Raw genomic sequence first — 21,607 nt, forward strand, 5'->3', positions numbered from 1 at the left:
CAGCAGTGGTTCTCAACCTATGGGTCATGATCCCTTTGGGGTCAAATGACCTTTTCACAGAGGTCACATATCACATCTCCTGCATTATCAGATATTTACATTACAACTCATAAGAGTAGCAAAATTACAGTTATGAAGTAGAAACAAAAACAATTTTACGCTTGAGGGTCACTACAACATGAGGAACTGTATTAAAGAGTCACAGCATTAGGAAGGCTGAGAACCACTGTACTATAGTATGATTGTGAACAAGTCACTGTCTTCCTGAATTTCCATCTTCTAACCATTGAAACAGAAACAATCTGATCTCAAAGGTTGTTTTTCTTATTAATGCTTCACCCAAATAATGCTTGTTATTCGAATGTTATCTTTGTCATCTCTCTGCTCTTCTCCTCACTGTGGGAAATGTTTGACAGAAAGCAGATGAAGCATGGAAGGGTTTATTTTGGCTCACACTTTGAGAGAATTGGAGTCCATCATGCGGAGAAGCATGGCAGTGGGAGTGTGAGGCTGCTTGTTCACATCTGGGCAGAGCAGGAAGCAGAGAGATGGACGCTGGCACTCATGTATCTTTTGTTTTCCTCTTTATTCAGGCTGCACCCTCAGCACATGGGATGGGGTCACCTTCCTCGGGGTGGGTCTTTCCTCCTCTGTCAGTCTCTGAAAACTCTATCAGACATGCCCCCAAGTGTGCTCACTAAAGTATTTCCTAATACACCCAAGTTGACAACTGCAATTAGTTACCACAGCATCCTATTACAATCTGGGTTTGGGTTCACATGCTCTCATCCATTAATCAGGGTGGGACAGGGAGGACATCTGGAAGTTTCTGGTTATGAGTGTCCACTTCAGAAGATTTTCTGCCTTATTTTCCTTTCTAATTTCAAGAACTTCTCTGTAGGTAGAAGTTTCTCTTCCACCTGCCTGTTCCCAAATACCCAGCAGCTGCTTCTTAAATAATTGACTCAGAGGCTTAATATTAATTATAAATGCCTGACCAGTAGCTCAGACTTTATTACTAACTAGCTCTTACATTTAAATTAACCCATAATTCTTATCTATGTTTAGCTATGTGGCTTGGTACCTTTTCTCAGTCTGACGTTCTTATTTTGCTTCCTCTGCCTCTGGCTGGTGATCCTGACTCCACCCCTCCTCTTCCCAGAACTCTCCTAGTCTAGTCATCCCACTTCCTGCCTGGCCACCAGCCAATCATCATTTTATTAAACCAATTCAAGAGACAAATCTTTACAGTGTACAAGAGCATTATCCCACAGTTCCTCTCAACCACACTATCCTGGAGAACGGACTGTATAGCTCAAGGGAACCAATCACAGTTCCCTTAGCTGTAAGAGTAACCTTAGCTTGACCAATCAGAACTTGTAATTTCAAAAACTGTCCTTGGGGCTGCTGGGTCTCATCTCTGAGAAAGTTTTCAGAGAAGATAGAGAGCAGAGATGAGAAACACCTGACTTCCAGGTTTCAGAAATCTCTGAGGTCTAGCTGTACTGTCATGAGATGTTGAGCAAATGATTTCCCTATATCTGCATTCTTTAGAGTTGACCTCTGTCACAGCTAATGAAAGAAAGAAGGTACCACATAGACATGGTGGACAAGCGTAGATGATTCAAAGATATGTTGTAGCTTAGTGATCTTACATACTGTGATGACAATATAAAGCAGGGTCCCGATGATAATGTCGGTTGTAGGTGGTAAGAAAGTAGTGTTGAATCTGATGGGCTACAAGACAGTCACAACTAAGAACCAGCAAGAAGCCACACATGTATGCCTGTAAACATCAGCAGGCACAAGGCAAAGAGCTGCCAACATGATGTGACTCCTGTGATATTTGGCTAAAACCATTAAAAATTTGAGTATTTCAAGTCCCTTGATCATTATAATCCTGGAACCCCATGTGTGGTTTACTTAATGTTTATGTACCTCAGGGTCTACTCTTTCATTTACATTTGTTTTCCACTCATTTCTTATACATTTCAAGTCTCCTGTCCCTGCTCAGTTAGAACCTGGATACATGTTGGCAGATTAGTCATGACTTGATTTTGTAAAAGGCACCAGTGACTGACCCAGTGTTCAGATCCAAACCCTGAAGTCTCCCTTAGGCCTCTCTCCCCATCTCTGCCAACTCCTCTCCAGGTCATAGGCACCCAAATCAAACTCAGTTCTCCTCCTCCTCCGCTCCAGCTCCCACTTGTCTGAACCACCACTGGGTTCACAGCTGACTACACAGCCTCCTGAAAGACCCCTCAGTTTTTATTTCTCTTCTCTGCTGTCATAAACCCATGAGAACAATCTTTCTGTATGAGGTCTTTCCTCTATGTAACATAAGCCCCAAGACCTTCCTCCACATTTTGAATAAAAATCCAAATGTGTGTGTGTATGTGTGTATGTATACATATGTGCATACAATAACAATAAAAAAGAAGGCAGGGTATTTGAAGCAGGGTAGGGAGGGGCACATGAGAGGGTTTGGATGGAGGCAAGGGAAGGAAGAAATGTAATTATAATCTCAAAAACAAGTTTTGGGTTTTTTGTTGTCGTTGTTGTTGTTTTGAGACAGGGTTTCTCTGTGTAGCTCCTGCTTTCCTGTAACTCACTCTGTAGACCAGGCTGACCTTGAACTCACACAGACCCTCCTGCCTCTGCCTCCTGACTGCTGGGATTAAAGACATGTGCCACCACTGCCCAGTTCAATTTTTTTAATTAGTGAATTAGTTTTAAAGAGTAACAATGGCATTCTGTCATAATATTGTCATTTAGATACATTTTTATCAATCATAAGGCCAATTTTATCCCCATAATGGTACAAAAATATTGTTTGCACCAATGATTGTTGAGTTAATGAAAATTTTTTTAAGATCTCAAAAAAGTTATGAGTGCAAATCTATAATCTAAAATGTAGAGGTTTAGACAGGCACTCTCCTAAGACAATATCTGAAGTCATATAACATATGTGTGTGTGTGCCTGTGTTTGTAAGTGCTCTGTGTGTGTATGCACGTGCATGTGTGTGTGCATGTGTGGTGTAGGGATGTGTGTGCAGGTGCACGTGCCTGTACATGTGGAGACCAGAGGCTGCTATGTGTCTTCCTATATTGCTCTTCTCATTATAGTTTGAAACGGGGCCTCTCACTGAACCAGGACCCTGGCATTTCAGCTAGTCAAGCTGGTCAGCAGGCCCAGGGATCTACTTGTTCTCACTTCCCCAGCAGAGGTGACAGACATACTGTCCTGTCTGACTTCCACTATGAGTGCTGGGGAATCTGAAATCAGTGAACATTTTCTCACTGAGCCATCTCCCCAGCCCCTGACCTTTATGCTGCCTAGTTTTATGTTAACTTGACACAAGTTAGAGTCATTTTGAAAGAGGGAACCCCAGCTAAGAAACTATCCCCACAAGACTGGCCTGTGGGCTAGCCTGTGGTGCATTTTCTTGATTGATGATTGGTGTGAGGAGTCCAGGCTGGTGGTCTTGGTTGCCGTAAGCAAGCAGCTTGAGCAAGCCATGAGGAGCAAGTCAATAAGCAGCATTCTTCCATGGTCTCTGCATCAGTTCCTGCCTCCAGGTAACTGCCTTGTGTCCCTGCCCTGACTTCCCTTCATGATGGACTACAAGGAATAAGGTGAAAGAAACCCTTTCCTCCCAAGTTGATTTTGGTCATGGTGCTTTAGCACAGCAACAGAACCCCTACCTAAGACGAATTTTAGAAATAATTACGAGGCCAGTGAGATGGCTCAGTGGGTAAGGGTGCTTGCTGTCAAGACTGATGATCTGAGGTCAATCACCAGGTCCCCTGTGGTGGAAGGAGAGAACTGACTCCTACAAGTTGTTCTCTGACCATGTGCACATCAGCACATGTGTACGCATGAACATATATACACATGTAAAATAAATAAATATAAAAATTTTAAATATTTTTTTACTGTATGTGTGGTATTGAGAATATCCTGGAATTATTAGAGATAATACAGAATATGGCCTCAATTTAGAAATTGAGCATCAGTAAGAAATGTTACAACAATGCCCTCTAGGGACTGGAGAGAAGGGTAAAAATGAGGAAATCCATGAAACAAGCATCAAGGGGATGCAGTCAAAGGCCTAGCGTCTCCTGCCCTTGCACTACTTCCCAGGGTGAGGGAGAAAGTGATGAATACTGTTCTGAGCAAACGGGACACTCTTCACAGTCATCTGCAGACAGGTCATGAGGTGGGTGGCCACCTCACTGTCTGTGAGGCAGGCAGGCCCAGGAAAGACTTCTTCCAGGGAATGTGAACCACGTGATCTCTGATGTCTTGAAGACCACAATGGAGAAAGCAAGTCTGAGCGGGTTGAGCATCCCTCATATGAAAAGCCCAAATCACAAACGTTCCAAAATCCGAAACATTTTGAGAGGCAACACAATTCCTCAAGTGAAAAAAATCCATATTTTACCTTGGATGTGATGGTTTAAACCCAAAATAGAGATGCTAAAAATGCTCCATAACATTACCTTCAGGCTATGCGCATAAAGCAGCTATGAAATGTAAATGCATTTTGTGTTTAGAATTGGGCCACATCTCCAAGGTATTTTGTTATGCATAAAAATTTGGAATCTGGAACACTTCTGGTCCCCAGCATTAGGGTAAGGAATACTCAACCTGCAGATAGGAAATGCCTCAAGTCCAAGTGTGTTTTCAGACTTGGGTTAAGCTGATTCCCAGCAAGGCTTTCCAGAGCCACTCACATCCCAGAGCTGCACAAAGTGAAGCAGTACCTGCAAGTGCCCAGTAGGCGGTGCCCACGCATTCATTTAGCAAGACAAAGGCCACCAGGGACATTCCTCCATTCATCATGCCCACCAAGAAGCGAGTCACTGCAAAGAATTCATATGAGGGGGAAAATCCATTTGCGATAGCAAATAAGATGTCAAGAGCAAAACCTGGGAAGAGAGGAACAATATTCAATGACCCAGAAGCAAAACAGCATTTGAAGAAAATAATAAATTATATTCATCAGTTTGTGAAATAAACCTTTGTAAACTTAAATGTCCTGAGCTATGTTTTTCATTTTTTTTCTAACAATTTGCCCTGAAAATTATGAAGAAAAACCAAGGCTTGCTTTCTTTGCTTTACAATTTCTGTCAATCACACACCATTTTCAGTTATTCATAATAATGCTAGAAATTGAAAATCCTCACTCACACTCGGCCTGTCAAGACAGCTACGCCAAGTCCTATAGAGCTCATTTGAAACAAATCAACACAGAGAGATACAAGAAATAGGCTGGGAAGGCTGTGGCAATCTCCCATGGCTCTCTTTAGAAGCAGGGCAGTGATTACAATTTGGGGGTTGTAGAAAGCACTGTCAAAATATATATATAAAAAATGTTTTTTAACAGAAATAGCTGGCCTTAGCCAGGTGAGCTCATTCAGGAAAAGCGCTTGACCAGAGTCATGGCTAGCTGCAGTGTGGCCTGTTACCAGGGTAACAAACAAACTCTGTCCACCTGCGGACTCAGAGAACTTTAGGGAAATAACCCTCTTGTTACTTCCTTAAGCGTCTCAGGGAAACAAAGCCTCTCTCTTCCTCGGTGTCCGCCCGTGGTGAAGGTTACCTGTGAGATAGACTTTTTTCCTTCCGAAGCGATCTGAAAGCTGGCCAAAGGAGATAACGCCGACAAACACACCACTGAAGAAAAAGGAGCTGGCCACGCTGACCTTGTAAGATCGGTTGGCAATTAAAAACCACTAGAAGGGGAAAGAAATGAAGGGACAATTTAGGCCACAGAGAACAATATATACACTGAACTAAATAAGCCTAGAGTACAACACAGACTCAGACACAGGAACTTCACTGCCTCAGCTACCGTTAGCCAGAATCTGGTAGAATATTCATCACAGACACCATCCAAGGAGACACTGGGAAGCACTGCTGCTACGGTATACTACCAGAGTATTCTTCATGTACTCCAGACAGAACTGAACCCAGCATGCAAGTGCTCATTACATGTGTGACTGCTGACTATGGCCTTATCCTGAGTCCTCCTGGGCTGTCTTTGGAGAGGAGAAACCTTGTTTTGTTTCCATTTTTCTGATGCCTACACATCACATGGCACATATGAAGTAATCAATGAATAAATCTTTAGTTTAGCAGATTAGTAAGTTTAAAATCCCTTGAACACATTCCTCAAACAATTAAAATGGGAGAGGGGCTGGAGAGATGGCTCAGAGGTTAAGAGCACTTTATTACTCTTCCAGAGGACGGGGTTTGATTCCCAGCACCCACATGGTGGCTGAAAACTGTCTCTAGCTCCAGTTCCAGGGAATCCAATGCTGTCTTCTGGCTTCTGAGGGCATTGCACAGACATGCACGCAGGCAAAACACTCAGGCACATAACATAATAAAAAATTAAAAGAGAACATCATATAATCTTGCAATTTCTCTTCTGGGTATATATCCATGAGCAGCAAATTCTAAATTCAGGTTCTCCGTCAATGCCCAGGTTAACACACCATATTCCCAATAATCAAAGTCGAAGTAACCTGTGTCAATTAACAGATCAATAGAGAAGTAGAATGCCATACTCATGTACAATGGAATATTACTCAACCTTTAAAACTAGTGCAGCCTGATTCATGCTACAGCCCATATGAACTTCTGACATTATAGAAACAAGCCAGACAAGAAGAACAGATACTGCGTGACTCACTCATGTGAGGTACCTGCAAGAGTTAGCGTCACAGAGACAGAAAGAATAGTGGTTACAGGGATTAGGAGAGGAGGGACAAAGGAGTCATTGTTTAATGAGACAGACTTTCCATGTAGAATGATGAAAACATTCTGGCTGGATGGTGGTGATGGCTGCAGAATAATGTGACTATATTAAGGCCACAGAATTAGACACTTAAACATGAAAATGGTGACCTTTGTGCCATGCATATTTGGAACAATAAAATCTTTCTAGAGTGTTATGGTCTACTTCAGGACAATTATGAACGTAAAGAGAAGGCACTCTCATTCTGCTCTGCATCAGTTTCTGGCATCCTATCCAGTGACGGTCAGCAGTGAAGAACAGTAAGCATGTCATAACCTCAGAGGACACAAAGACACACCTTTCCTCTTCCCAGCTCCCTTGCAGAGCCACCCAAGAGTCCTTCTCACTGAGAACTCTCAAGGTGGCACTTTTCTGGGTTGCCTGTCTCTGTTGTTTTGTTACCCCTTCTCCATGCTTTGACAACTCATCAGGGCCCCAGAGGCACATCTACTTTCTCTCCTTGCTCTGTGTCGCCTATAAGGGTGATGAAGGTCTTGACAAGTCAGTTCTAAGGATCATGACAGACAGGGTTATAATATGTGTTAGAATTTCATATAAGAGAGATGAAGAGAGCTCTGGCATTTGAAGAAGAATTTTGTTCTGTGAAAAGTTAATTCATTTTGGATACACTGGTAGTTCTGTAGAAGAATGTTCAACTCAGGAGGAATGACTACAGTGGCATATTCTGAAATGGAAAAATGAAACATTAGATGCCATGTTGTCCTAGGGAAGCCAGCTCAGCATCTATCACAGGGACAGCCCTGCTCCTATGATAGATGAAACAGGACCAAATGGAATTGTTCTTACGTACAATTAACCTCTTAATTCAAACACTTGTTATATTCATCATGTTCTTAATGCTCATGTTTACATGCTCTTACAAGCTGGCTTGCAACTTTAGCCTTAATTCCTCTGTGCTTTAGGAATTCCAGTCTATTTACATGGTCAAGATACTCATGTGGACAGTGAGCCGGGTCTGTTAATCAGGAGGAAATGACTAGTCCGTTGACTGTAGTCACCAAATTTCTCCTACCTACTAAAAAGACTACAGTGCCATCCCTTAACAACTGAACGGCTGTCAGCTTGGACAACGGTTTTAGGAAGAAATGGCCCAAGGGGTGGTTAACCAGCAAATTCCAAATCCTGATTCTCAGGCTGCCAGTTCCGAGTGTCAAAGTGATTTCTATTAATTTTTCTTCAAGTCAATGCTGGTTAAGCTAATGCACCCTCCCATTTCTCCTGGAATACATTCAAGAACAAACAGAACAATTGAAAAGCAGATTTTTGCAAAGCTACTTAGAGAACGGCTAGTTAGAATCCGGGCTCTCTCCCTAGCAGTGCTCCGTGAATTGAGCGTGCTGGGAGGCATGGGTGACAAGTATTTAGGGACACCAGCTGACAGAAAGCTGTCCACAACCCTATCCTGGCTCTGTTTTACATTTTCTTTATGTTTGCAACTTCTCTAAAGCATCATTTCAATTCCTATTACTTAGCTACCATGTGATTACAAGGGTTTTACTTTGTCCAGACTTGACTAAGATGCAGTAAGACATGATCCCTGTATCTTAAAGACAATGTGTGCAGTGGCTGGAAAGACTGGGTCAGTTGCTAGCTCATTTTCTTATCCTGTGGTCGTTATTTAGTGCCAAGGTAAAATCCAAACCAGAAAATCACCTGGACATAAGAAATTAAATGATAATGAACCAAATATAATGACCACGCTGACATTCTCAAGAAACGTTTTCATGAATTTTTATATTTTAAAAATCAAAATGTGTAAGTCATTCATGTCTTTATTGGCTAGAGACTACTAAACTAGTGACTCCCCTGTGGTTTTTGTTAATTGCAGGCCAAAGTCTAAAGCAGTTAAAATGAATGTTCTTCTTATACTAATTCATTTCAAACTGAAAAATTGCTTGCAAATCCAAAATGCAAAATCTCACTTTCTCCCCACATATATTAACAGGAAAGGAAGACTATAATGACAAATATTTTTAGCCTCTCATGTTGACCTGACTGAACAACCAACATTTATCTATCTATCTATCTATCTATCTATCTATCTATCTATCTATCTACCTATCTATCTACCTATCTATGTATGTTCTCTCTAATCACTAAATAGAATCTATAAGTATTTGTTATATTCTACTTCAAAATGGAATGGAAGGGCCTAGTAGTAAAAACAGATCTCATCGTTCACTCATCTACAGAAAATGGGCCTGAGAGGAAACCAGGCACAATGCAGGGCCGAACCACGAGCAGGTGCCTCTGCCATAAAAGATGAGAGGAATATAAATATGGCCAGCCCAGGTGCGAGCCCAGCACAGGTGCTCAGCGGAGCCTTCCAGCTCTTAGAAGAGGAAGAAAGGTAGGAGATGACGAGAACGGAGGCAGACTGACTCTTGGCTGGGTATCAGTGACATATGTGGGAGAGGCTTTTGTTCAGACTTCAGTATTACTTGTTTCAAGGCTGAGAATAAATGAGATGCCCAATAAGGGACTGAAGTATGGATACATGGAGGGCTAACCTGCCCTGGCTGCAATACAAAGTGTGGGATGGAGACGGCAAGCTGACTAATGAGCCAGGCTGGCCTGGGCAGAATGGGGGCTTCTAGAAGAGAACAGACTCAAGTCAGACATGGAGACCTGGTGCTCAGAGAGGCTGAGCCATCTTGGAACGGGAATTACTGATGCCTACTGGAACAGACTACACCAACCAAACATGGAGAAAAGCTTGGAGACGAGTTTTAAAGGAAGTTATAAGATGCATCTTCAACACATCTTGAACTCATCAAACCTTCAGCTTTATGGAGATGTCAAGTTGAATCAGTGATTTCTGTGACATGGCAGAAATATGATCATCTGGGAAAAGAAACGACAATGTACTTCCCTAAAACGGACTCCGTGCTGAGGCATAATTCTAAAAGCAAAGTTAGCAGCCAAGTAATGAAAATGCAAACATCAAAGAGCTGTCAAACAGGCAGGCTGCACACTTCACAGCTAGATAATTAACCAGCCGACTTCTACACTTACTCTCCTCCTTTCCCCACAGCCACCCTTCGCACAGAAATGACAATAGACTGGGGAAAGACTTTCTATTTTTAGTCCTCTGCATTTGTTCCATTAAGGAAACATGCAGGAAAAATCAGCTATCGGAAGAAAGTAGGAATAAGTAGATCTTGTAACTTAGAATAGTGCGTCTCCACCTTCCTACTGCTGCGGCCCGTTAATACAGTTCCTCATGTTGTGCTGACCCCCAACCATAAACTTATTTCTGTTGCTACTTTGTAACTGTACTTGTGTTACTGTTATGAATCATAATGTAAATATTTTTGTTTTCTGATGATCTTAGATGACCCCTGTGAAAGGATCAGTCGACCCCAAAGGGGTCGTGACCTACAGGTTGAGAACCATTGACTTGGAGGAACAGAATAAGGTATTGCTAGAAAGGAAGAGAGAGAGAAAGGAAGTAAATGCTCTGTGGCCTCTGTGCTTAGAAAACAGAAAGCTGAAGGGAGGGAAGGTGACAATGTTTTAAAGTCACCTTCCACAGCGGTTTTTATTGTAACTTTTTCATATTTGGCTAGTATTATGTCCCAGGGTATGCCTCATTCCATGGTGTGTGTGTCTTAAATACAAATGCCCAGGAAAGTTTCTGGTTTTAAAATGGGTTTGTATCACTGGCTTGCAGTCGGTGTGCCATCCTCGGGCCCTCATGTGACACCAGCCCCAGATGCCATTCTTTTTCCTTCCACACTGCATATTGCTGGGGTGTCCATCTTCCCTGACTGCCCCAGAGCATGCACCAGGTCTTGTATGATATTAGAGGGACCAGCCTTAATATTATCCATCCCAGGGGCTCAGGAGAGAACCACAAACGGCAAGGACTATTTTCAGGAACTAGAATCTCAGCACACCGAGTTCTTAGTCCAGTCATTTATTCTTCCAAATCTTCTTCCTCCTCCTCCCGTGCCCTGGGAGTCCCAGTATATATACACTTACAAGCAGTAATCCCTTGGCAGTGTAAAGCCAGGCTTCCAGGGTCAAACGGAGGGGTGACAAGAATCACATAGAGGGGCAATAACCATTAATTATCATTTGCAACCCCGAAGGGAAGTGACCAATGGGGAAATAAATTAACTAAAGGCTAAATTCGAGTAATATCTAAGAAGAGGGATCTTATGTGCTCAACTATAATCTTAAACGTGATTGGTAGAAAATGTTAAGAATCTATAAGTTGCTAGGTCAATGGGAGAAAATAAAACTGCCTTCTTTTTTCCTGTGGCTCCTATCTGTCCAAGCTTTCTGTCGTTTTTCTGTAGGGTGGGGGAAAGTGTGCTCGGTCGCTAGGCAACCTATGTTCAGCTAGATGCCTCTGGTGATAGTTAAAGGGAGATCTGGAACTAGAGGTAGATTTGGGAAAGGAGGAGGTTAAGCTTAATTGGCACATCCACCAGGCCTTCTCAAACGGGTAGTCTGGACGCTTAAGTCTGTTCTTAGAGAGTACAGAGGTGTCTCTGATAAGGTACTTTCCTCCATTTGGGGATGGACCTGACCGGATGCTGCCAATGATGATAATCACAGGGAGGCTTGAACTGGGGTTCATGCTGAGCATAGCTGTCAGCACAGAAGGTTATCTAAATATTCCTAGAAGTGGTTAGGTAAGGAATTAGAGGTCTATTAAAGTTAGTAAAGCTGTAAGAAAAGGAGGGTCCAAGCTAAATTGTGTAAAGCTATTATTTAACATCCACCTGACCTAGGCGGTGTCTCCTTGTGGAATTTACCTTAAATTAGGAGACTAGCATGTGGTGGTCTGGACTATTATTTCTGTTAGTCTGTGGGGCGTTTACCCAACCACCCCCACAGTTCCCCAGAGTTTTCTTGAGTGCGAGCAGCAGGAAATATTAGATAGAAGGATTTATTGCAGAGAATCTTGCGGAGATAAACAGATAGAAAATAAAGGATAGCCTCGAGAGGGCCTGGAACCTTTTCCAATGGGCCCTGACTGTCTCTGCGCCAGGGTTTTTATAGAGACGCCAAGGGGTGGAGCAAAAGACCTCCTCCCCCAGCACAGCCAAGTGCAGACCATCTCAGACACCTGCACTCAGGCCCGTGGTCTAATCATCCTCTATGCGGACCTGCTGGGTAAAGCCACGAGGAACCCAAGAACAGGCTCCCACATTAGTCCTTGAAAATGATTCCAGTGCTGAAAGGGAGAAACAGATGGGCTGGGGGAAGGAAGCCTTCCTGAGGCTGTTCTCCAAATACCTGGAATGTGTACGTCCAGAGAGAGATCAGTCTACACTGTTAGCACTTAGGGAAAAGTCAATTGGGAAAACTTTGAAGGCACACATGATTTTCATAACAGAAGACAGCTGATATATAGCAAGCCAAATAACACCAAAAGCTCCTTGGAATTTGGCTTCCTCTGGAGGAGTTCCTTTATCCCTCCAGGTAGTGGCTCTGCCATAACCAGCTGAGTTCTTATAATGTTTTTCTGCGGCCCGCAGCACTCGGGTGGGCATACCTCCTAGCGACCTGGAGGAGCAGAAGGCCCTCTCTGCTGGCTTTGAGAGCTGCCGTGTGGGCAGCCTGACTCTCAGCGGCTCAGGAAGGCCAGAGGTCTGTTGGTTTGTGTCCCCTGTGGCCTAGGTGGCCTACTCTCTTCTCCTTATGTTTACCCTCCTAGTTTATGGTGGCTTTTCATGGAACAGTAGTGGAGAGACATGGTCTCAACACAGGCCCCTTTTCATGGAACAGTAGTGGAGAGACATGGTCTCAACACAGGCCCCTTTTCAAAAGGAGCTGTACGTGGTAAGTGAAAGCTATGCACAGCAGGCCTTGACAAGCATTAGGTCATTTCCCTCCTCCAGGGAGGCCTGGCTCTCTCTTGCTCTCCTTGTTTTGGCCCAGGGCAGGTGATGACTCGATCACCCACATATGAGCTATGCACAACAGGCCTTGCAGGAGCCCAGGTGAGGGCACGGCTATCCAGAGGGAAGCAACCATTTCTATTTTTGCCAGGAAGCCTGACTCCTGTTGGGAACTGCCTTTTCTTTGTACATGGGCAGGCCCCTGCCTCACTCTCCCCACCTACCCTCCTCCTGCTGAACCTCTGCTCATCCTCTGTAACACATGTCCCCGCCCCAGCTTGGTCTGACGCTCCTCAGTGGAGCTGACCTTCTCCTCTCCCTGCCATATCATCTCACATTTTCTTCTGCATAATACATAGTGAGCCATGTGTAGTTCCCTTGTCTCTCCCAAATGATGCCCTGAGCTTCCTGAGGGCACATTTGTAAGCCACGTGCTAATCTTACAGTGCCTGCCAACACTAATTAAACACTCATTGAATTATGTATGTAATGAGTGAATGCTATAGTCTTACAGGCATCTTCACAAACAGTAGATTTTTGTTTCTGTTTCTGGCTGACCTTGAACCAGCAGTGCTCCTCCTGCCTCTGCCCTCTGACTGCTGGGATTCCAATATGTGCTACCCTGCCTGACACCAACAGCATCTTGGTATTATTACTTCAAGCCTTACACTAGAGTTTAGGAGTACGACCATCTTTTCTTCAGAGCCACTGAATGGCATTCTCATCAAATAAAGTATGAGGGACACTTGAAATACAAGGGGCTATTGTTCTGATAGCCAATCTGACATCTAGAATACTTTGTTTTAAGTTGAGCCCATGAAAGCATGTTCATTAGTGCACAAGTATTTCTACTAAGAACAATGCCCATGACCATGTAACAAGCAATGCTATGGGTGGTACCCAGTAGATCAATGAACCTGTGAGACAGGCAGTGACTCCAGCAGGCCAGAGAGCCACGTCACCCCCACCTGATGCTGGGTCTTCTCTAAAAGGTAGATTGTACTGGGGCCCAGTATATTTCACAAGTACCACTTCACCATTCCAAGAAATGGGGGCAGAAGCATGGCTGCTCAGTCCACCCTGTCAAAATACAAAGACGACAGAGGTAAGCTCCCTGGTTGCTACGGCAGGCCAGCTAAACATGGGCAAGCAAGACTGGCCGATGCCCACTGATCCAGCTCCCTGCGGCTTGAAGTCACACTTTGGGAAAACCCAGTTATAACAATCACTTCCGTAGCCAAGACTCCTAGCTTGTGTGTATTTCAAGACCGCAGCGCTGGAACGAGCAGCAGCTTCCCAACACCCAAAGAATGACGTTGAGGGCTCTCCTTGACCTTGAGTGGTTCCTGATGACAATGCCACACAAACATCATCACCAACCCCTTTGCCCTTGTCTTCTCCATAAAAATCAAAAACGGCTTTGTGCAGGAAACTGCCCTCCAGGAGCGAGTCAGGTAATGAGAGCCCCCGTGAGTGGAGAGTACTTGGACAGGGCATTTCCAGAGCAGTTTCACAGTGATTAACTAACTTGCTTCATTTCCATGTAGTTGTCACTCTGAATTACCACTTAATGGGTGAAGTGTGCAGGCGATAACAATCAGTAGCACAGGCGTAAGGAAGCAAGACATTAAAAAAAAATTAGCCCCTGCAGCAATTAATTGCAGTGAATTTTTCAAATAGTTTTAATACTCTGTCTTTTGACCCCAGGGTCTGGCTTGAGGAAAAATATATTAATCTCAAGATAATAGTTAGTCAACTTCACCTCTTCAATATCCACAATGATATTAAAGATTCCAACCTTGCGCTTTTTGGTTGCAAACATTAATTAAGCATGATAATTGTGTGTCTCCATGATATTTGGTGTTTTCTGTAGGAGTCAGAGCTCAGGGAATAATTTGAATACAGCAGATAGCAATTTGCTACATAAATCCATCCCAATGGCTATTAGCTCATTTGAGAATAGTCAAGACTCCTAGATTAGAGGATTTTTAAAAAATTAAATACCATGTTAATCACATAACCCTTTATTCACCCTTCCCAAACCCTCCAGAAAACAGTTCTTCAAGATCAAGTACAATAAGATGTTGGTAGAAGATATAATCAGTGGGTTTTAACATAATATCCTAGACTGTAGAGTTCTGTAAACACTATCTTGGTATCTCTCGACACAGGCAAAGGGGAAGTTCTTGGTTTATTTTATTTCCATTTATTTAGTGGAGTGGGGAACATGCATGCCACAGTGCATCTGTCAAAGTCAGAGGACAATTTGCAGGAGTTGGTTTTCTCACTCTACCATGTGGGTCTAGGTCTCAAACTCAGGCCATCAGACATGTCAACAGGTACCTTCACCCTCTCAGTCATTATCATGCTGGACCAAGAACTTGCTTTAAACTTTGACTTTTAGCCTAAATAATTTCAACAAGAGCTATGTCTTGGACTATGTATATTCCACAGACTGTTTCAATACTGCCAATATGAAGACTGTGAAAACAGTTGAAAACTGGAGGGGGAACTGAAATCGAATCAGTGCTAAGAATGGGGGGGGCGGCTTGGAGCTGCATTTCAACTGCAATTAAGATGAACCCAACTTGCTGCACAGACCTGGGAGTGGCCAGCACACCTGAAACCCACGTGTGCTCCCAGGCACTTGGCCTTGCCCACCAGCCACTAATCTGCTCTGCTGCTAGTTCTCCACTGAATGGCAGTTTGGGAACAGCAGGGAGGCTGGAGGCCACCTGTACCAACCACTTCAAACAGCCCCATCAGACCTGTAAGGTGCCAGGCAGGAGCAGCCTGAGAGCTCACCCATGGCTCACACACTCTGGATGTGGAGATGTACACAGGGCAGACGCAGTGCTTCACCCTTCCAATAGAGTAAGACTTAGAGAAAGATAAACGATTCCGTGTTTAAAACGTGAGGCAGAAGAGGTCTGGTATGTCTTCCTGAGTCTCCCCAAGAAGAAAAGAGTTCTAAGAATAGAACTTAGGGCTCCATATATGATAGGCCAGCAGATTACTACTGAGCTACATTCTCTGCTCTGTCAGTTTGAAATTATTCACAAGTAAGTACAAAAATATTTGGCCACTGTTGCCAGTCAAAAAGAACCTAAGAGATGTGCACCCCAGTCTGGACGCAGGCTGTATGTTCTTTGTTAGAAACAGAGCGAAGAGCACAGGTTCTGAGTTAGGACAAATCTACACCCAAACACCAACACTGTCCTTATAAGTCAAGCTTGACCTCATCTTGGTTTCTCCATCTGCCAAATGGAGAAAACAGCCTACCCCACAAAATTAGTCTGAGTAAATAAGGCAGACCTATAAAATGTCATAATGCCTGGTCTGTAGTAAATAATCAATGATGCTACTTGTCTTTGGAAGTGGCTAGTGGGGGTAGGGGCGGTTACCACGATTGCTCCTGGGCTATGGAGATACAGGGACGATCAAAGCATGATTTCCTGATGCTACCCTCAGTAGACTCTCCTGAGCTTCTTCATCTCTGGTTGGCTCTGCTGCACCAGCGTCTCTTGGCCAGCAGTGGCCCCTCAGAGCAGGGCACCCTCTGTACTTTACCCTGTGCAGCCAACGTATCCTGTGTCTTGCGACTGAAACATATTCTCTGGGAAGTACAGCTAGACCACTTGTGGTCCCCTGGCTTCCCTCTGCTAGCATTCGTGGTAAGACGGACCCGGGCGGCTAGTTTGGTGACTGCTTACCTCAGAGGCGATAGAGGTAAAGCTGCTGCTGAAATGCACGTGCTTATGGATCTCGCTGCCATTGGCGGTCAGAAGCCAGTCACCAAAGGCCTGGTCTTGGCCATCTGACTGATTGCTGTGGCTCTGGTTGGGCAGGAGCTCGGCCATGTCCCAGTGATACGATGGTGTAGCTCCAATTAGTGCAATGAGGATGGCCTCTGTGGCCACATAAAGCTGAAAGGAAACACACAGAATCAACTGCTGCAGACGTGGACGTGTGTGCGGACAACTTGGGAAGCCTGCAAACCTTGAAAGATACAGTGATTAGGCTAGGGATATAGCTCGGCGGGTAGGGTGTTTGCCTACCACTGCCTAAACCCTGCCTGGTACATCACCTCTATAATCCCAGTACTGAGGGGGTGGAGGCAGAAGGATCCAAAGTCCAAGTTCACCTTCAGTTACACAGTGAGTTCCAGAAAGCTTGAAATGCATGATGCTCTAACTCAGGCAGACAAAGGAGAAAGGAGGAAGAGGGGCGGTTCCTCTTCCAGAGGAACCAGATTTCATTCCCAGCACCTACACGGCGGTTCGGAACCAACCATCCACAGCCCCAGTTCCAGGAAATCCTATGCCCTTTTCTGACCTCCACAGGCACCAGACATGCATGTAGTACACATACATACATGCATGTAAAACATGCACAAACATAAAGTAAGAATAAATAACCAAAGAAGATGAGGAGGAAGAGGAAGAAGAGGAAGAGGAAGAAAGGGGCCGGGTGGGTGGTCTTGCTTCTATGTTTTGTCTTGTTGTAGCTAGAAATGGGCCACATGAGCAGCCAGGAAGACAAACATGAAGAAGCAGAGTCCCACGCTGTGGGGGCCATCAGCAGTCTGTTCGTGGAGCACTGTGCACTGCTTCAGACAATTTTCCTTCCACATCTGGGATGTGTCTGATGCCACGGGCTCCGTGTGATACTACAGCACTGGCAGCAAAGCCCACACCACTGGCTCTGCTTTAAAAGACTGACATTCCAGTTATTTCCTTCTCAGCCATGTTTCCAGCTCAAATAATCGGTTCCCAGGAGCCAGGAGGCGCTTGGCTTTGGAGTCGCAACCCAAACAGCACATTGTTTTAAAATGTGACATGCAACACTTAAGACTTAACAAGATGCAGAATCTGAGGCGTATTCAGATTACACCTTGTAGATGTATTTAATCTTGGTTTAATCTAACCATAACTGTTCATTAATAAGGAAAAAATACAGCACCAATTCATTCAAGAAATATTTACTGAATACATATGCCATTAGCCGATTGCTGTAGATCTGGTGACTTCTCGCAGTTGGGTTTATGGGTTGTTGAGCCCTCTCAGACTTTACTGATATGGATATGTTAGCTCTCACTGCTAGATGATTATTTCAGATTTGAAATTCGCTAAGAAAATACATAATTAGTCTGCAAATTAAGACAATCTTATTTTAGGAAAATAAGATCCCTGTTAACTTTGAACTTGGTCTTAAAATACCATTAAACAGAGTGTCTAAAAAATACAAAGCATGTGATTCCTATCAGTGTATGGCCATGAGCCCACTCACTGTAAGAGCTGACCGAGGCATATAAAGACAGGCAGTCTATCAGAGGATTCCTGTTCAGTTCACCAAGCACTCTAGCTGGGGGCTCTTTCCACACCACTCTGCAGGGCATGCTGAGCTCAGTAGATAAACAGAAGAACTAACAGTGGAATTTGATCAGTGGTACACAATAGAATTAGTCAAGGAAAGAGAAAAGGAGTCGTGATATTTTGTGCATTTATCAGAAGCTAATGTAAAATCTGAGTTGTGACTTCTTCCCTCTTGGTAAGGCTGAGGGGACACAAAGCAGCCCCACACTATTGTGAGTGGATGGACTGGACCTTTTGGGAACAGGGCAAAGTTACCCTGGTTCATATGCTGTGAGATTTATTATAAGGCACACAGGAAAGTATGTTCCTAGGCGCCCATGCTTCCTGGACCTTATCTGCATACGATTAAGGACATTTTAGAAGAGGAGGCAATCAGCGTATAAAAATAAAAACCTTAATAATCACAAGAACAAATAGATTACACATCTAGCAGTAGCTATAATTACAAAGCCACTTTCATCCATTTACCAACTGCCCCTCTGATTACAATCTGCTGAAATTTAATTGATGGGTATAAAGAAATGAAAAACATGGGCCAAGGGAACGCAGGAGATGACTCAAAGCACAGCCTTTCATCAGGCAAAACAAACTAGCCACGTTCCCTCTCTAAATGTGCCCCTTCTACCTCTGCGCACTCCGCTCCTCTCCCCAGAGGCACCGTCTCCTGTGGAGCAATGTTAAAACGCTTCTCCTTCTCTGAAAGTCAGGCTCATTTACCGGTTTCCTCACCGACTCGGCTTCCTCTCCAGTGGTCTAGAAGTCGTGCTCATGCATAGTTGTTATGTCTGACTCATCTTTTGGCTTCCCAAATAAATAACCCAGGGTCCCCACACTCAACAAGGGAGATGAATAAGTGACCAAGAAGGACATCAGCACATGCTTTCATAATGCTAGCCATGTGCCTGCCATTCCTAGTACAGGTTTCTGCTGAATATATATTAATACATGGTATTTTTTTTTAAATTTTTTTTTTGGTTTTTCGAGACAGGGTTTCTCTGTGTAGCTTTGCGCCTTTCCTGGAACTCACTTGGTAGCCCAGGCTGGCCTCGAACTCACAGAGATCCGCCTGGCTCTGCCTCCCGAGTGCTGGGATTAAAGGCGTGCGCCACCACCGCCCGGCCCATGGTATTTTTATCTGGAGTGTTCTAGAAGCAATATTCTAGATAAAAGAGGACATGCTCTAAAGGATACTCTCATCTGAGGTGTGCCTCATAATGAAGGCCACTGTTCTGGGTATGTACTACAATTTGGGGAAAACAGTTCAAAATGAAGAGGTGCTATTGTATCGCTTTACTCTTCGGGAACCACGGAGACTAGTTAACCAGCATTGCGTGTTTTAAGCACTGTGAGCACACTTCATTCCTAGCCATCTGGAAGCAGAATAAGCACTTTCTATCTTTCTCATCCTCTCTGCCCTCCTCCCCGTCTCACAATGTCTTCTTGGTCCCCTTTATGAACAAGCCTGAGTGTGCACGCACGCACGCACACACACGCACACACACACACACACACACACACACACACACACACACACATTCAAGGTGCTCAATACATGGGTTCATATTTTTACATTAACAGAGAGGCCTAACAAATGCAACTCTTCTATGCGGTACCAGCCCGTGGTCATGCTCAGCTTTGTTACTCACCGGGCAGACACAGTAGTCAGGGAGCAGCCATGCTGTGTGATGAACATTACACAAGAGCACCATGAGGTTAGGTCAGAGACGGGAGGCTCCAAGTCCATAGCTATATTAGCGTTGATCTTCCATACCACAGGGACATCCTGGGGTTACGTGGTCATAGAAGTCAAAGGTGACATAACCAGCCCTGAAATGTACCACCCCCACACAACATGGGGGTGATTTTCTTCGGTTTGCCATTTTTGACTGTGACATTTCCACACAGTTCACACATCCGACTCTGTCCCCCAGAGAACAAAAGCAGTCTCTCACTCTTTACTATCACTCTGCCATTACCATGTGCACACTCACCCACATTTTTGTCCAATGAAATCACACCTATCAGCAGATGGGCTTCAAAGCCACAGTAGGAAACCACCATCTATTCGCCTTCCGAGTGGGATAACAACATCTCAGATAAATCATTCATGTCCTTGGGCTCCAGCTCCAGGGAAGAACAAGTACCACAGATGGCTGGATCCCCCCCCATTCCACCCCTCGCCCCAGTGGAATTACACTTAGGATGATTCAAGGGTATTAAAATTTCAAGTTTCTGAAAGTGAAGGTTTCTAAAGTAATTTTGTAGTAACACCATTATGGGGGGCTTTCATAATACTTCTCGGGAAACCATCACAACCCTAACGGTGAAGTCATGGCTATGTCTGATATTTACTTTGTGAGTCGGAACAAGACACAGGGCAACCAAAAACCATCCAAGGTCTTCTCTACCCACAGACCAAGAGGAAAGTGGGTTCGTCTAGTTTTAGGGGCAGATCTTTTTCAGGGGAACATAAAGGACAAAAATCAAAGCTGAATTCATTGCTGGCATTACTATTAGTGTTTTATGCACTTAGGACTCAATTGTTTAACTGGTCAACCAGAAACACTGTGTGAATAAGGCCCCAATCATGAAAGCTAGACCACATGCCCAGCGTCTGGAGCAGAGAGCATTATTAGCTCTTGACTGAGTGACTTGTGGAGGAGGATGCATTTGGGAGGTTTGAAAGTGTGGAATTCACACATTCTAAATCACTGGTGCCTCTCTTCTCTACTCTAATCCATCTACAGATACCAGCTCAGTTTCCTGAAACTCCTTAGCAAACTCTTCCGGTTGAATCGTGTTAGTGGGTGCAGGATTATTTTCCTATAGCCCACCTGCTAACTCGTCCACACACAAGCTGCCTGCACTGGCCTAGTCACCCCCAGGTGTGACTTACCATGTGCTGTGAGAGCACACGGGTCTTCACCTGAGTCTGAGGCTCAGCTACAGTCACTCTCTACACTCATGTCTTCTTGCAATACAATTGGATCTTAATGACATGTCTTTGCCTATGCACACCTATCTAACTAGCCTTTCCGGAGGGTCCAATGGGATACTTCTTTACTGAACAGCAAAGTTGTACAGTGCTATGCAAGTGGTATGCACCAGGACTCCCCAAACTGGAATCGGCAGAGACTTCATGGATCAGGGTGAAGATTGACTGCTTCTTACCAGCTCCAAAATAGATTCTGTATCACTTGTTTATTTGTTTTAATGGACTGTATGTGTGCATATGTGCATGTGCCTGTGTGTGTGTGTGTGTGTGTGTGTGCCTGTGCCTGTGTGTGTGTGTGTGTGTGTGTGTGTGTGTAGGTGTCAGTGGAGACCAGAAGAGGGTGCGGGATCTCCTGAAGCTGGTTACAGGTAAGCTGCCTGATATGGGTGCTGGGAGCCAAACTCAGGTCCAGCACTTGCAAGGACATCACATGACAGGATTTGGAAGAAACTGAGTTAACTCTAGGATATTTTCATGGAACCCTAAGAAGTGTGCTATCTGCTCTCACTCCTCTGACTGGACTATTGCTTTTGCCAAGAATCCCTTCTCCTAAGC

The 21,607-nt window shown here is 44.3% G+C and overlaps 1 protein-coding gene across 4 annotated transcripts in view; it reads right to left on the reverse strand.

Annotated features, from left to right (window-relative positions):
* Positions 1 to 21,607, reverse strand: part of Slc22a15 (solute carrier family 22 member 15) — a 60,019-nt gene that overhangs the window by 30,935 nt on the left and 7,477 nt on the right. For 3 of the 4 annotated variants that reach the window (XR_008216811.1, XM_052732243.1, XM_052732244.1), the window contains exons 2-4: positions 16,396 to 16,608; positions 5,607 to 5,739; positions 4,768 to 4,932 (exon numbers count right to left, since the gene is read on the reverse strand). Coding sequence is in view for 3 of the 4 variants with exons in the window: in XM_052732243.1 (XP_052588203.1) it covers positions 4,768 to 4,932; positions 5,607 to 5,739; positions 16,396 to 16,608 (511 nt within the window). In the remaining variant the exon portion in view is untranslated. The remainder of the gene's footprint in view (positions 1 to 4,767; positions 4,933 to 5,606; positions 5,740 to 16,395; positions 16,609 to 21,607) is intronic. The other variant, XM_052732245.1, reaches the window with a different exon arrangement.

This window comes from Peromyscus californicus, unplaced genomic scaffold, assembly GCF_007827085.1.
Source record: "Peromyscus californicus insignis strain IS unplaced genomic scaffold, ASM782708v3 Scaffold_9__1_contigs__length_137607984, whole genome shotgun sequence".
Classification (NCBI taxonomy): domain Eukaryota; kingdom Metazoa; phylum Chordata; class Mammalia; order Rodentia; family Cricetidae; genus Peromyscus; species Peromyscus californicus.